Genomic DNA, 16,674 nt, shown 5'->3' on the forward strand with positions numbered 1-16,674 from the left:
CTAATAACAAAGGGTACAATTTGCTTTTTCCCTGGAATCTGTGTTCCTTACTGGAATTCTGCTGTCCGTGGCACATGTGAAAACAGCTAGTTAAACATGTTGTACTGTGCTTAATTTATTTTCCTTGGAAGGACTACGAAATAACTTTGATTTTACCCCACCTTAACTGGGAACGGTAGCCATCTAAGGCCGTCTGTAACTTGACACAGAGGTGAGGTTTGGGGGGACAGCTGGGAACTTGGGCTACTCTCACCTGGTCACTAGAGTGTCACCTCCTTGCACTGACCAGAGGAAATGTCAGTTCAGAATCACCCCCCCACCCCGACCCCGGATCCCACCCTGGTATCTAATAAGAGTCCCTCCGTACAGGAAGTGAAGGTCGGCCATGTGAGATTAGTTCAGAGCCTGGATTCCACACAGAGCTTAGGCCTCCCGCTGGAACACCCACTGCCCAAACAACTTGACAATGAAGCGCCCTCTCTGGGTGCTTCTCCACACTCCCTGCCTCCAGGAATCAGAAGACTCTCTCTTCTATGTCCCCTACCACACATTTCTCAGAATCTCCTGCTAAAGGAGAGGCTGATAATGATCTTGTTCCTTTTCCTGGCAATGTTCTGATTTCTATAAAGAATACTGAGCCACATTCAACTTCTCTCGTTCATGCATTTTATCACGATGTCTGTAATGAAAATATAACAGTGTTAGGTTGTTCTACTAGTTGCTGGAAGAAATTATTTGAAATTGAGCTGAGGTTTTAGATATATGCTCTTCCAAGGGCTATTTGAATGACAGGGAGGGTGAAGGAGTTTCCTGCCAGAGAGTCCATTAACCCCAGTTCTATAGGTATCTGGTTTGTTTCCTCTCCTCTGTCAGGTGGGTTGGCACCTCCTCATTCCCCAAACAATGGTAATAACCCAAATTTCCTTTGAAGGAAAGAATTTAGTATTAGGTTCCCGTGGAGAGATTCAGTGTGATAAATAAATGTGATAACCAGTCTGGGTCATGCTTCTACATTTCGGAGATCAAGTTGTGATCTGGAAGGCCCCAGGGGCATTTGCAAGGTCAGCATGGTACTGTCCACCTTTGCTCTCTCCCTGTAACATGGCCTAGAGATAGAATCAACAGAGACCTTGTTCAGCTTACTGGCCAGATGGTCTGGCTCAGATTTTATAATTTCCATAAGTGGAATTTTTCAAGCCTTGTTTTTTGAAACTCTTGACTGCATCACAAAAAGAGTTTATTATTGGTCATGGTTGCAACGTAGGGAAGCATCTGAATTTCCATGCTTTACTCTTTACTGTAATGGAGAGAGAAGGGAGGAGCAAAAACAAAACCAAACAAACAAACAAAGCCACCTTGAAGGTATAAAGAAAACACAGCTCCCTTTATGCTGGGACATGGCTCAGATAGGAAAAGATAGGGTTTCGGCATGGACCTCATCTCAGAGAGCTCGCTTCTTTTGCCCTTCATAACCGGATACTGGAATCTCTCTCTACTATTTACCAAATCAAGTCAAATACCTTTTTTTTTTTTTTTTTAATTTTTTTTTTTCAACGTTTATTTATTTTTGGGACAGAGAGAGACAGAGCATGAACGGGGGAGGGGCAGAGAGAGAGGGAGACACAGAATCGGAAACAGGCTCCAGGCTCTGAGCCATCAGCCCAGAGCCTGACGCGGGGCTCGAACTCCCAGACCGCGAGATCGTGACCTGGCTGAAGTCGGACGCTTAACCGACTGCGCCACCCAGGCGCCCCTCAAATACCTTTTTGAAAATTCATATGCCACAAATGATCTTACAAAGGGAAAAATAATAACTTTTCCAAATTAAGTCAACACAACCGAAAAATCTAGAAATTTGTATGAATTAGAATATTTGTCTAACTCTTTTCCAAGTTCAGTGCATTTGCTCATTTATTACATCAAGGCTGAGCCTCCCAGGAGAGTTTCATTGCTTTAAATTGCCCACCTTACAAACAATCCCATTTACAGTTGCACCAAAAAGATCCATATACCTAGCAACAAATCTAACCAAGGAGTTGAAAGACTTAAACTCTAAAACTAAAGACATTAATGAAAGAAATTGAAGATGACTCAAACAAAGGGAAAGATATCCCATGCTCATGGATTAGAAGAACTAATGTTCATACTACCCAAAACAATCTACAGATTCAGTGATTCAGTGCAATCTCTTATCAAAAAGCCAGTAACATTTTTCACAGAACTGGAACAAGTAATCCTAGAGTTTGTGTGGTACCACAAAAGACCCAGGTAGCCAAAGCAATCTTGAGAAAGAACAACAAAACTGGAGGTATCACAATCCCAAATTTTAAGATACTTTATAAAGCTATAGTAATCAAGACAGTGTGTTACTGGAAAAAACAAAACAAAACAAAACAAAAAAACGTAGATCAATTGAAAAGGATCGAGAGCCCAGAAATAAACCCACACTTATATGGGCAATTAATTTACCACAAAAAAGGCAAGAATATACAATGGGGAAAAGACAGCCTCTTTAATAAAAGGTTTTGGGGAAACTGGACAGCTATATGCAAAAGAATGAAACTGGACCACTTTCTTACACCATACACAAAAATAAACTCAAAATGAATTAAAGACATAAATGTGACACATGAAACCATAAAACTAGTAAAAGAAGACATAGGCACTAACCCATTAGGCATCAGCGTTAGCAACATATTTGTGGATAGATCTCTTCAGGAAAGGGAAATAAAAGTAAAAATAAACTGTTGGGACTAGACCAAAATGAAAAGCTTTTGCAAAGCAGAGGAAACCATCAACAAAATGAAAAATCAACCTACTGACTGGGAGAAGATATTTACAGATGATATATCCAATAAGGTGTTAATATCCCAAAAATATAAAGAAATTATACAACTGAACACCAAAAAAACAATAAATAAGTAATCTGATAAAAAAATGGGCAGAGGATGTGAATAGGATATTTTTGGAAGAAGACATCCAGACGACCAATGAAGAGAAGGTCAGCATCACTCATCACCAGGGAAATGCAAATCAAAACCACAAGGAGGGGCGCCTGGGTGGCTCAGTTGGTTAAGCATCCAACTTCAGCTCAGGTAATGATCACATGGCTCGTGAGTTGGAGTCCTGAGTTGGGCTGTCCGAGCTGTCTGTGCTGACAGCTCAGAGCCTGGAGCCTGCTTCGGATTCCCTGTCTCCCTCTCTCTCTGCACCTCCCCTGCTTGCACTCTGTCTCTGTCTCTCTCTCTCTCAAAAGTGAATAAACATTTAAAAAAGTAAAGAAAAAAACATAAGGAGATATCACCTCCTACCAGTCAAATGGCTATTATCAAAATGACAAGAAATAACTAGTGTTGGCAAGGATGTGGACAAAGGAAACCCTCGTAAGCTATTGGTGGAAATGTAAATTAGTGCAACCACTATGGAAAAGAGTATGGAAGTTCCTTAAAAAATGAAAAATAGAACTACCATACGATCCAGTAATTCTCCTACTGGGTTTTATGCGAAGAATACAAAAACACTAACTTGAAAAGATATATGCAGCCCTATGTTTATTGTATTATTAACCATAGCCAAGATATAGAAGCAGCCCAAGTGTCCATTGATAGATGAATGAATAAAGAAGATGGTGTGTGTCTGTGTGTGTGTGTGTGTGTGTGTGTGTGTGTGTGTTTGTGATCGACTATTACTCAGCCATAAAAAGAGTGAGATCTTGCCATTTACATGAACGTGGATAGACCTAAAGGGTATTATGCTAAATGAAATAAGTCAGAGAAAGGCAAATACCATATGATCTCACTTACGTGTGGATTCTAAAAAACAAAACAAATGAACAAGCAAAAAGCCAGACTCATAAATACAAAGAACACACTGGTGATTGCCAGAAGGGAGGGGGTTGGAAGATGGGTGAAATGGGTGAAGGAGATTAAGAGGTACAGACTTTGAGTTATAAAATAAATAAGTCACGGGGATGAAGAATACAGCAGAGGGAATACAGTTGATAAATATTGTAATAATGTGTGTGGTGACAGATGGGGACTGCTCTAACAATGATGAGCACTGAGTATAGAATGATTGAATCACTAGATTGTTCACCTGAAACTAATATAATGTTGTATGTCAACTATACTTCCATAATAAAATAAAAATAAATAATCTACCTTAAAAAAAAAAGACAGAACCGCAGCAGTTTTTATGCCATTCCAGTATGGCTCTTGCCTCATTTTCATTTCTGAGCAATCACACAGGTACTGGGGCAAGTGCATACCTAGGGTCCTGAAAGGGTGGTTGAGTTATTATAATTGGAATTCCAGCCATATACCTGAAGACTTTGACTGGCTTTCTCGGCTTCCTGGCTGACACTGCCCCCAGTAGGTTCCATTCCCTCCCAGCTTCCTGCAGGAGAAGCTCTTCTTAGGACCTCCCCTTCTCCCATTTTGTTCCCTCCCCTGTCTGTTGCTGCCTAGCTTCTTCTTGCCATCATTCACCTGAGACTCCCCTCAACAAAGTCTCCTGTGAGCGCTGAGCTGTCACACTAAAAGAAACAGTTAAGATTCCCATCTTCATGGACTTTGCTCTGAAATCTGACAATTCAGACCACACTGTCTTTTCGAAGTTCTTTGGTTTTTTTCCCTCCACCCTCTCTGACTGCTCCCTTTCGTGACTTCCACCATGGCCATCTGCCTCTTTCTCTTCTCCAAGTGCTCTTATGATCTAAAAGATTCCAACTGCATCTCTCCTGCTACCAGTATTTGCTCATTTACCCTCATGGTTCCTAAAATGGGACCTGCAGCCCAATAATGCTCCTGAGACCCAGACTTCTACATCCAATCGCCTGTTTTATGTATCAAGTCCATCACCCTTTCTTCAACACATTCCCTAAGCTTCTCATCTTCCTCCCCCATTATCTTGGTGAAACGCATCACCCAAGCCAGAAGCCTGGGATTATTCCATAACACCTTCTTCCTGTCCTCTCTGCCACCCTAATCCCAACAGTCCTACACCAATTATACTTTGCTAATCTCTTCCTATTTTCTCTTCCTCTCCGTTTCCACTACTATTTTATTATTTCTCTTCTGTATTAATGTGGGAGCATCACCTCTGGCCTCCCTGACTTTATCCCCTGGAAATCTTTCACCTTACTATAGATCTTTGAGATACAAATTTGATTATGATAATTCCCTGCTTAAAATCCTTTAATTGGCTCCCATGACTTACAGGACGAAGTTCAATCTCTTTAGGTTGGGAGGAAATAAACACTGAAAAGCAAGAATAAGCCAGTGCAAAGTAACTTCTTATTTAGACAAAGATTTTTTGTGATATGCCCTCATCTCCCATCTATTACTACCTACCCCTGCTACCCTTTGAGCCTTATTCTGCCATATTCTACCTACACACTCCTATATATTTTTCCATATAGAACTTTACCTCTCTGTCTTTTTACATTCTGCTCCCTCTTCCTACAAGCCTTTACCTCTCTTACATCCTTATTCACCCGAGTAATGCCCATTCAGCCTTCAACACATAGCTCAAATACTTTACCTTCTCCGGGAAACTTTTCTTCATGACCTCTTTTCCCTCATTCAGGCTCCCGTGTGTCATAAATCTTGTTAAACTCAATCTTTATCTCCATCATGCTGCCAAGTTTCTTAGAGTGTTTGACATGCAGTGGAAACTCAAGCACTGTTTGATGAGTGGATAAATGAATGAATACATGAGTGCATATTAGGCCCAATAACAAAAAGGAAAGTGTATTACGTAAGAGTGTTGTACAATATCTTGTGAGATACAGTGTCATACTTCTGGTTTGGGAGCAGATCCGCGGTGTGATTGAAAGAGTCTCTTCGCCTCTCTAGACCTCAGTTTCCTTACCTGCAAAATAAGGAGATCGCCTTAAGACACAATGAAGGTCATCTGGCTCTAATAGTCGGTGATCCCCCAGACTCTCATGTCACAGAAGAGCACGGCTAGTCGTGAGCTCGGCTGTAATTTACAGAATCAGTGCACGGTCTATATGCCTTCATCAGGAGTGTCCCATATGGCCAGCACTGGGGGGCACCTAAGTTCCTGAAGCTTCAAGGTCAAAGTGTCTTCCAGGGAAGGAGGTGCACATTCTGGTGGGGAAACTTACCATTGCCCATCATGATTTTTTATTAAATATTCCTATTATTGAAACACGTTTACTTTTAAAGAGGGTAAAGTGATGTTCGGTCTACCGGACCGCAATGGTACCTCTGGGTGCGAGGGTGTGTGTGCGGCATTAAAGCGGGTGTGCCTCATCTACCTGACTGTGCCGTTTCCTTTTCTCATAGATGGAAGTCCTTACACCTGGTGGGTCGGCAAGGCCAACGAGAAGCATTACTACTGGGGCGGCTCCGGGCCCGGGATCCAGAAGTGTGCGTGCGGCATAGAGCGAAACTGCACAGACCCAAAGTACTACTGTAACTGCGATGCGGATTACAAGCAGTGGTGAGTGCATGCTCCCCTCCCCACGGGCCTTCAGGTCAGAGCGATTCGGTAGAAGAGACCATTTGAAAATTGCTGAAATAATAGGACAATAGGGTAGCAGTGTCTAGGAAGTAACCCAGGTGACAAATGTCAGGAACACACCAAAAAACATAAAAGCAGAAAGAGGTCAGCATTACAGCGGGTGCGTTCAGAAATAAACAGGCACAAAATTGATGCGTTCCCATTTTATTCAGAGAGAAGAATAATGAGCCATGTAGAAGATGGTGCTTTACATTATGAAACGTGCTTAGTAACAACAGAGGGAATGGCCGTGGGCAGGGAGCCCATGGGCAGGCGTGTGAGAGAGTCCCCGGGCAATGGTCTCCTTCCACCTCCTGCAATGTTTGCTTTGAGAAGCTGCCTGAGAGAAAAAGGGGAGGGGGAAGGGAAGGGAGAACCTCATTCTTTGCTCTCTCTTGAGCAACAGTGTTTGCCCATCTACTGTTTCTTCGCGCCTTGAACTGTTTATAACTCTGATACAGATCAAGTTCAGGAAAGATCCATCTTGGGTTTCTTCCGTCCCTCTCCTGGCTTTTGTTCTGCTTCACAGTGAATGGCTGGGTCTGCATCTGTAACAGATAAAGATAAAATCAGCTGTCATTCCGTGTGCAAAACAGAGGCCCCGGGACTTTCGGTGAAAGTCTGTAAACCCAAGTACGTCTTTCCCCAGAAATACACATCACACACCTGCTTCTCACAATTTCAGAAGCAGGGAGGACCCTCTGTGCTCCTCTCCTGCCCCCGGCCAGCATCAGAGAGCAGGGCTCCGAATTTTCTCAAGAACAACCACAGGTTACTTCCGTCTGCTTCTGGTTCACACTACTTAGAAAGACAATTTACAAGACAAGTTCATTCTACTGGTTAACTGAAAATTAATTCTAATTGTAAACTTATATGATTTCTAGGTAGGGCGTCTACCTATTTTCCAAATTGTCTCTTAGCAAATGAAATGAATTAGCAAGGCTGTATATTTCAGTGTTTTAGAATTGCGTGTGCACATGCATGTGTGTGCATGTGCGTGCATGTGCAAGTAGCTACCATTACTCTTTGATCGTGGTTTATTGTAAAGAGAAAAGCATGATACTCAATTTTTAAGTTTATTTGTTCGGAAGTTGTCTCTACACACACATTCACACACTCCGCAAAGACTGGAAGTCAGGAGAACAGAAGCCAAAGGCGGGCTCTGAAGTTGACTTTTCATTCATTAAGTCAGTCTACCATCACTCAACAGATATTGATTGAACATCTTATGTACCAGGTACTGGGGATAAAACACTGAATGACAAGGACAAGAATCCCTGCCTTGACCTATGTTCTTGTTGTCACTTGTTACTGGTGTGTGTGTCCTTAAGCAAGTTTCATAGACTCGGATTCATTAGTCAGTTCAACGTTGAATCCCAGGCCCTTCGAGAAGCTGACTGTGTCCTCTCCAAGAAGGAGAAGTGGGAGCATTGTCCCGGGTGGCTCATTGTCTAGCAACGCGGAGGGTTCATCCTACCACAGAAGACAGTTGACCTATTCAGAAAAAGGGAAATCTTGTGCATGTAGCCAAGTGAAATTCATTTTTGTCAGACATCCTGATGAGTGCTAGGGATAGAATGGTAAATAGAACTTGCATCTTGTCCTGAAAGAGCTCAAACACCAGTTGTAGGAAAAAAAAAACCCACAGAAACAGGCAGCATAATACAATCAGTTCTCTGATGAAGGTATTACAGGATACACCAAAACCAGTGGAAGAAAATTTAAGTCTGACTGAGGGAGTGGAGGGAGCGGTTAGTAAGGTGCTCACAGGAAGAAGGATGCTTGAGAGAGAAGAAAGAGTTTGCTGGGCACACTCATCCTCGCAAGATCGTCTTGGAGGAGAAGCAGTTTGAGGAAGCGTCCGCGCAGTAGATTTGGAATGCAGTGTGGACAAGAGGAGCCACAGTAACGCTAAGCATGTGGGCAGTACGACATCAGCACTTCCGTTCTTTGCGGGGCATGGTAGGAGTCTGGATTTCCCAGTGATGAGCCCTGTGGAGGTAGACTTGATGGAGCAGGCAGAGGGGGAGGGGGATGTCACAACAGTCCTTGAAAGACATCAAGGGCTTAAGGTGAAACGAAGGCACAGCCACAAAGGAGGAAAGTGTATGAGATGTTGTGACGTGTCTCGCAAATTTGATAGTTAGGCCTCTGTGAGAAGGAGGGGAGGAATGTGGGTAGGCTCCCCCTTGGGCACCTGGAACTGGAGTGGAAGCAGGGCCATGCATCTGGCTAAGGAATAAAGCTTTGAGCCAGTAGATGGTGAGTTCTGCTTGGAAAGTATTAAGTTGGAGGTGCCAGCATAACATCATGTCTAAATCCAGAGAGGTGCCGTTAATGGGATGGCCGGTAAGAAATAGAGACTTCAGAGAAATGTCTTTGCGTCTGAAATCATTTCCAAGAACATACCCGAATTCAGATCAAAGATGAGCAGACTCATCGCAGACAGACCTATTCGACGGCACTCACACACATTGCTCTGGCAAGACGTGATTGGATCGTAACCGTTGATAGTTTCTCGGGGCCCCAGACACCCCACCCCTTTGCTTCTGTGAAACTTGTCTGATGTCCCCTTTAACAGAAGCACTATCTTTTGAGAAAACTGAAATATATAATGAATACGTTCACCATAGATAGCTATTAAAAGGATCTTCCCTATTTAGCACGAGAAAGAAAGCTTTTGGTGATGTCTTGTTGGTCTTTGAATTCACCGGCACCTGGCAAAGGCCTTGCTATGTGGATGCTTTACAAATGACATAGATTTGACACTTCTGAGGGAAGCTTTCAACCACTCTGAAACACAGATTTGTTGTCTGTATAATAAAAATAAATCTTGATTGGCAGACTTCTGTGCGAGTGAACGGATTATAGGATATGAAAACATTCTGTAAACTGTATAATATGGGATACATAGCTATTTGCAATTCTTAATTATATAATTTTCAGTGCAAGTCTTCATGATTCCAAATGAATCTTTAGAGGGGCGCCTGGGTGGCTCATTCGGTTAAGCGTCTGACTTCAGCTCAGGTCAGGTTCTCGCGGTTCGTGGGTTCGAGCCCCGTGTCGGGCTCTGTGCTGACAGCTCAGAGCCTGGAGCCTGCTTCGGATTCTGTGTCTCCCTCTTTCTCTGCCTGTCCCCTACTCATGCCCTGTCTGTCTCTCTCTCTTTCTTTCCCTCTCTTTCTTTCCCTCTCTCTCTCTCTCTCTCTCTCCCCCCCCAAAAATAAATACACATTTATTTTAAACATTAGAGTAGGACATATTATTTTTACTGTTTGAATGTTGAATGCAACCCTAGCTAAAGTTGTTAACAATTTTACAGTTGCATAAATTTATAGTTGCATAAATTTACAGTTGCATAAATTGGGGCCCAGGAAAATTTAAATAAGTTTCCGAAAATTATATTAGAAATGAGAAACAGAGAGAAGGCCAAGACCCAGATTTCCAAACTTCCGGTTCAATGTTTTCCTATAATATCACGATCAAGGAAGACTACTCACATTGTTTTTCCATCTTTTTAATGATTTATGATTTTAGTGTCTAACTAGCCGTATGTGAATTTTAAACTTAAAGTTTAACCAAACAGACTACACGTCTTATGTTCTTTTTTTTTTCTAGAGGAACTCTAAAACTTAGATTAAGCATTTATTCTTATTTATTAGAGAAAAATACACAAAAATGAAGCTGGGATAAATGAGATTATAGCTCAGGACACAAGTGGGCCTCGTAGCAAAGCTATGATGACCTATGAGAACTCTCACCATCTCCATGATTGCCTGATTATCTGTGCCGTGAGAAGTTTTGCACAGTTATTTCTGAGACTGAACGTAATTTAACATTTATGATTTACTATTCTCAGCAACAGTAAATATTCCCACCTACCGTGCCAGAACCCTAATTAAGTGAGCCTTGGTCTCAGCTAAGTGCCCACCACTGGGTAATTCGTGGTCTCTTGCTGCCTGACTCAATGAGCTCACTCATCACATCTGAAATTAGCAATGCCAAAAATGGAATTACCAGTGAAGGCGTGCCAGTCATTGCTTCACTGCCCTTTTCTCGTTGCACTTGGAGAATTTCTGGGTAACTGTGTGCGGGCCAACATGAGCCCATACGCCGGGGGAAATGAGGGAGGTGAAAAGCTATTAACACAGTCTCTGTGTTACAGTCAGGGAGCAGTTCCCACCTCCGTCTTAGAAAAGACCAGGTACATACTAACTTGTGCCCCATTCCATTGGCCCTGAATGGACTTGGCTTGTCTTCCTGGGCTAGAAATAGATAAGCCACGACCAACTTTACATAGACAGCAGAACCTCTTTAATGCATTAAAACCAGAAACATTGGGCTCAGCTTCCTACCAACAACTGTTAAGTACTTTGAATGTTTTGAAAAGGAATCATTATATATTTTCTCACCGTCTATAAACAGTTTCATCTCATCTTTGATAGCGTCTTTCCATGAAACGTCTTTACTTTTACTCAAAGTGAAATGCTTGCGTGTGCGTTCTCGTTTGCCATGTGGCTCAGATCACGATAGTGAACGTTTGGGGATGTTAATCACGTGTCAGACAGTTTCAAGAGCTCCAACGTTCCATGTCATTGACACATTACAGTGACCCTACGATTAAGGTACTTACTTTATACTCATTTTACAAATCAGGAAATTAAGTCCCAGAGAGGTTAAGTTACTTCCCCAAGGTCACACAGCTAACAAGTGGGAGAACCACAATTCGAAAACTCCAGACTCATGCTGAGATATTCTGCAGCCAGGCATAAAGTCTGTAAAAATTTTTAAATATGCTCTGTGTAGAGTGTGGCCAACAAGCCGCCTTATACAGGCAATTTGCTGGGGCGCCTGGGTGGCTAAGTCCGTTAAGTGTCCAACTTCAGCTCAGGTGATGATTTTATGGTTCGTGGGTCTGAGCCCCACATCGGGCTCTGTGCTGACAACTCGGAGCCTGGAGCCTGCTTCAGATTCTGTCTCCCTCTCTCTGCCCCTCCTCTGCTCATGCTCTGTCTGTCTGTATCTCTCTCTCTCTCTCAAAAAGAAATATTAAAATAAAGGCAGTTTGCTATCAAACCTTTCACAGATATTCTTTGAACCTTTTACTATATGGCATTTTAGTTTCTTAAATAGATACAAACAAATGTAGGTACTTTTCTCCCCATTTTTTATAGCAGCCAAGACAAAACAAACCCAAACAGAAATTTCCATCAATAGAATCTTAAGTAATTATATTATCGGGTTGTTGAAGGAAGGAAGGAAGTAGATACACAAACACTTGCATAGAAAAATAGCCAAAGTAAAAATACAAAAAGAAAGCTGAAGGGGGCGCCTGGGTGGCGCAGTCGGTTAAGCGTCCGACTTCAGCCAGGTCACGATCTCGCGGTTCGTGAGTTCGAGCCCCGCGTCGGGCTCTGGGCTGATGGCTCAGAGCCTGGAGCCTGTTTCCGATTCTGTGTCTCCCTCTCTCTCTGCCCCTCCCCCGTTCATGCTCTGTCTCTCTCTGTCCCAAAAATAAATAAACGTTGAAAAAAAAAAAATTAAAAAAAAAAAGAAAGAAAGCTGAAGAATATACAATATGAGTCTGTTTTTGTAAAAAAATACACATACAGCCATAACCCTTATATACATATAGGCAAGTTCTGGAAACCATACAAAATAAACTATTTTTTTAATGTTTATTTATTTTGAGAGAGAGAGAGAGAGTGCATGAGTGGGGGGCGGGGTCAGGAGCAAGAATCCCAAACAGGCTCCACACTCAGCACAGAGCCCGACGTGGGGCTCGAACTCATGAACCATGAGATGGTGACCTGAGCCGAAACCAAGAGTCAGACGCTTAACTGACTGAGCCACCCAGGTGCCCCATTGTGCTAACTCTTGTTAATGGTTTACTTTGCGGGTGCCTGCGTGTTTCAGTCAGTTAAGTAAGTGACAGACTCTTGATTCTGACCTAGGTCATTATCTCACGGCGGTGAGCTGGAACCCCTCCTTGGGCTCCATGCTGACAGTGCGGAGCCTGCCTGGGATGCGCTCGCTCTCTCTCTCTCTCTCCCTCCCTCTCTCTCTGCCCCCTCCCACATTCACTCTCTCTCTAAATAAATAAATAAGCTTAAAAAAAGAGTTAACCCAGTAGACGAAGGATATGGAGTCTTGTCTTTATCCCATTCTACATCTTATTTACCCTTTGGATTTTTGGCCGTGATTATAGTTAACCTGTTTGATTAAAATTTCTAAAAGTAGTTTCCAAATCTTATATGGAAAAGTAAGAGCCCTCACAGGCATCCCATTACATAACGTAACAATATTAAACCAGACTCTTAAGAAAGCAGATAGAAGAATAATGTTCAATAACAGCACAAAAGCTACTCTATCCTTGATTCTGTTGTCCCCAGTATTGGGGTGAGTTTCTAGGAAAGCTGGAGAGTGCTCCTCTCCCATGTAGCACGGTGAAACACAACATCTAGGCCACTAGCCTTTACCTACCTGCAGAAGACTATGGTTTATCTCGATCTGAATTCTGTAAAACTCATGCTGGTGCCATTAATCCTTCTGGGATCCTGCTTGAGACAACATTCTCAGTCGTCTGATTCTCAGTCGTCTGATTCCTGCCTATTAGAGGATGTGATATTATGAATAGTATGGGTATCAGTTATGAGTAATGCTCTTCTGGTCGCGAAACCAACCAAAACAGTAGCCAATATTCAAATAAATGTGTGTGTGTGTGTGTGTGTGTGTAATGAAATATTAAAATGGGTAGTTATCCATACGTTTCCTTTTTAGAGACATAAATGGAGCTGACCTTCTAATCTAATGAAGGTTATCTTTCTTCATTTAAGTTAAGCTTTGCTTAAAAAACACGAAGAAAGATGGGGTACCTGGGTGGCTCAGTCAGTTGAGCATCCAACTTCAGCTCAGGTCATGATCTCACTGCTCCTGAGTTCGAGCCCCACATCGGGCTCTGTGCTGACAGCTTGGAGCCTGGATCCTGCTTCGGATTCTGTCTCTGTCTCTCTGCCCCTCCCCCGTGCTTGCTTTCTCTCTCTCTCAAATATAAATAAATATTTTTAAAAAGCAAAGACAGAAAAAGGAAACTTGAAACTGATTGGGCCCCAGAGTTTCAGTGTATTTCAGCACAGTGCAGATTTCAGACACGTTCCATGACCCCCTGGATTTTAGTCTTTCTACTTCCTCTCTGAAGTCTACCGGTCAGATTTCCTGCACCGTGAAGTTGCATCTAAATAGGATATTCCTCGAAAGTCTAGCAGCTAAGCTCGTTTAGAAGTGTAACTACTTTTCAATATGTGGGTCGGGGCTAAGAGCTCCAGGCAAGGGCTTCTGCTCTTTCATTAGGAATTCACCCTGAGATGTGAAATAGGAAATATGAGCGAGGCACAGGTAGGCGGGTGCTGGAGAGTTCCAGATGCCAAGCAGCCCTGCAAGTTGAAAGACCTCTTAGCGATGGGGGTAGGGAAATGCCTCTCCCCATTTCCAGAGGAAAGCATAAAAATGATACATTATATTCTGTCTCAGGGATATTTTGGTGCCAACTTGCTTGGCACAGCATAGAACCTCCTGTCACCTCATGGATTGTGTCATGACAGAAAGGTAATTGGGCACCGGAGAAGATGTCAGCAGAGTGTCAATATGGTTTGACCACTGCCCCTAAATAATATTGATGACAGGAAAGGGAGAGGGATTAATCAGGCGTGAGCCTGTCAGATTTTCGGAGCGCGCTGCAGGTTCCAGAGAAAGATGCACCCCACCGACAGAATGCTAAATGGACTCCCGACAGAAGACATTATTTAGCCATCTCGTGAAAAACAGAACGAAGACGCAAGAAGGCTTTCTGAGAAAAGCGTAGTTCATTTTCCATCACCTCTCCCCGGCACGCTTTAAAAAGAGGGCGATCTCTTCTATTTTCTGGGACGAAAAAAAAAATTGCGGTCTTCCTAAAAATCGACCGTGAGTAAAGAAAGGATCAAGTCAAAAGCCATGTCGTTCAGTTTAAGGCGAAGGGCCAGGCAAGCAGTTTTGGGGCCCCGTGGCAAGCGGGTCATGGGGGTGCCACATGTGACACAGCCCGTTTGTTTGCTCGCCCTGTGTCCTTCCCGAAGGTGAAGTCCATTCCACGCGAAACTCACCATCACACCCTCCTTACCGCCTCTCCTGGGCCTTTCGCAGATGCCTGGCCCTCTGTGGTTCCAGCTTGTCTCTTGCTACGGCTCACTTCTAAACCTGACCTCGGAGCAGTACTGTAGCTACCTCCCAAAATAATTCCGAAGCTTGACGCTCCCCCATCCAACGACTTTATAACTGTGGTTATCACCGTCTGGCTTCATAGAAACTAGAACCACCTACGAAGCACTGAAAATTACTGATCATCAGGCCCTGCCTCGGAGTAATCAAACCCAAAATCTCTGAGGGTCAGGTCTGGCCATCCCAGATTCTGCACACTTCCAGGATTTCGAGTGTGTGGCCAGGGCTAAGAACCAGCGATTTCTGGTTAACTTGAACTGCATGTAATAAAAAAATATATATAAAGAAATAAGCTTTAAGCAAGATGAAAGCTTATTTCCCTATTATGTAAAAGTAGCCCACACTCCTCCCAACAACCTGCTCTAATGTTCTTACGGTTTGACCACATCCTCAGGCTCCAGTAGGGCTTCCAGTGCTCCGGCCATCACATTCACATTCACATTCCAGGCAGAAGGTGAGATCTCCAGAGTCTCTTCCCATCTTACCCGCCCAGCTTGACCTCACTGTCCACCACGGCCATTCTGAGAACGTGTGTACTTCCTCATCACCGGCCCGTGACCTGCACCTAAAATATCCCATCTCGTGTCTGCGGAGCAAACATCACTCCCCACTGAAGATCAGCTTCATGCTTATTTCTCGAGGAGCTCTCCCCCACTTTGCCCACACCCCCCCCCCCAACATCTAACCAAAACCTGTTACTTAAAAGCTTGCCTCCCTAGGGGCACCTGGGTGGCTCAGTAGGTTAAGCATCCGACTTGGCTCAGGTCATGATCTGACAGTCCGTGAGTTCGAGCCACGCGTCGGGCTCTGTGCTGACAGCTCAGAGCCTGGAGTCTGTTTCAGATTCTGTGTCTCCCTCTCTCTCTGACCCTCCCCCGTTCATGCTCTGTCTCTCTCTGTCTCAAAAATAAATAAACATTAAAAAAAATTTTTTAAAAAAAAGCTTGCCTCGCTCATTCCCAAAGCCAATTTATTATAATGTTATTTTATGTCTTACCTATAACTATTTGTCTCCTCTCTCAAACTGTAAGCCTCACGAGGCCAAACCCCACACCTCATTCCTGTTTATAAATCCTCTGTGCCTGTCGCTAGCTACTCAGCAACTATCTACAATTTGATTTAAACCTGTAGCTCTTTAGAGTTTTGTTTTTTTTTTTACTGTGTGTAAACTTTCCTTTTGTGGTGAAACATAATGCACAAGAGACGCCCACACTTGACTCTTTGAAGATATTCTTTTTACTCTGGGCAGCAAAAATTGGAAAGTGATTTTGTATTTGAGTAGTAATGTAATTCCACCAAGATAGCTCTTAAAATGCTAATAATATGCGTATACAAATACGTGTATCTGTTCTTATATATTCATTTACACATATCTACATATATGTTAAATATACATATGGCATTATTATATATGATGTATAATACGTTTATTCATTTTTTGGAAGCATGCTCATTGTGTTCAGCTAGCTAAATGCCTTATATTAATATGAAATAATTTACTCTGTATGCAAGAAGGTAAATGATTGAGATGGAAATAGAGGACACTTGGAGAATGAGAGGAGATGTACCCAGATAATAATACTTTCCTGCCTATCTTTGTCATCACTGAGAAGGGTGTACCCCTACTATAGGCAGTGTGTGTGGTATGCAGGATAATGGTCCCCAAAGATATTCAGGGTCTGATTTCCAGAACCCATTACCATGTTACCTTACATGGCAGAAGGGGCTTTGCAGATGGATGAAGGGTAAAAAACCTTGAGATGTGAGGTTGGTGAACTGTCTCATCAAAAGAGTACTTAGAAATGAAGAACATTTTCCAGCTGTGGAGAGAAGGAAATCTGGTGATGGAAGGAAGATCGGAGAGAGCCTAGATTGCTATCTTTGCAGATG

The 16,674-nt window shown here is 43.0% G+C and overlaps 1 protein-coding gene across 1 annotated transcript in view; it reads left to right on the forward strand.

Moving 5' to 3' along the window:
* Window positions 1–16,674, forward strand: part of CNTNAP2 (contactin associated protein 2) — a 1,382,613-nt gene that overhangs the window by 941,821 nt on the left and 424,118 nt on the right. The window contains exon 14 of the mRNA XM_047837856.1: window positions 6,312–6,468. Within this exon, the coding sequence (XP_047693812.1) occupies window positions 6,312–6,468 (157 nt within the window). The remainder of the gene's footprint in view (window positions 1–6,311; window positions 6,469–16,674) is intronic.

This window comes from Prionailurus viverrinus, chromosome A2 (assembly GCF_022837055.1).
Source record: "Prionailurus viverrinus isolate Anna chromosome A2, UM_Priviv_1.0, whole genome shotgun sequence".
Lineage (NCBI taxonomy): Eukaryota > Metazoa > Chordata > Mammalia > Carnivora > Felidae > Prionailurus > Prionailurus viverrinus.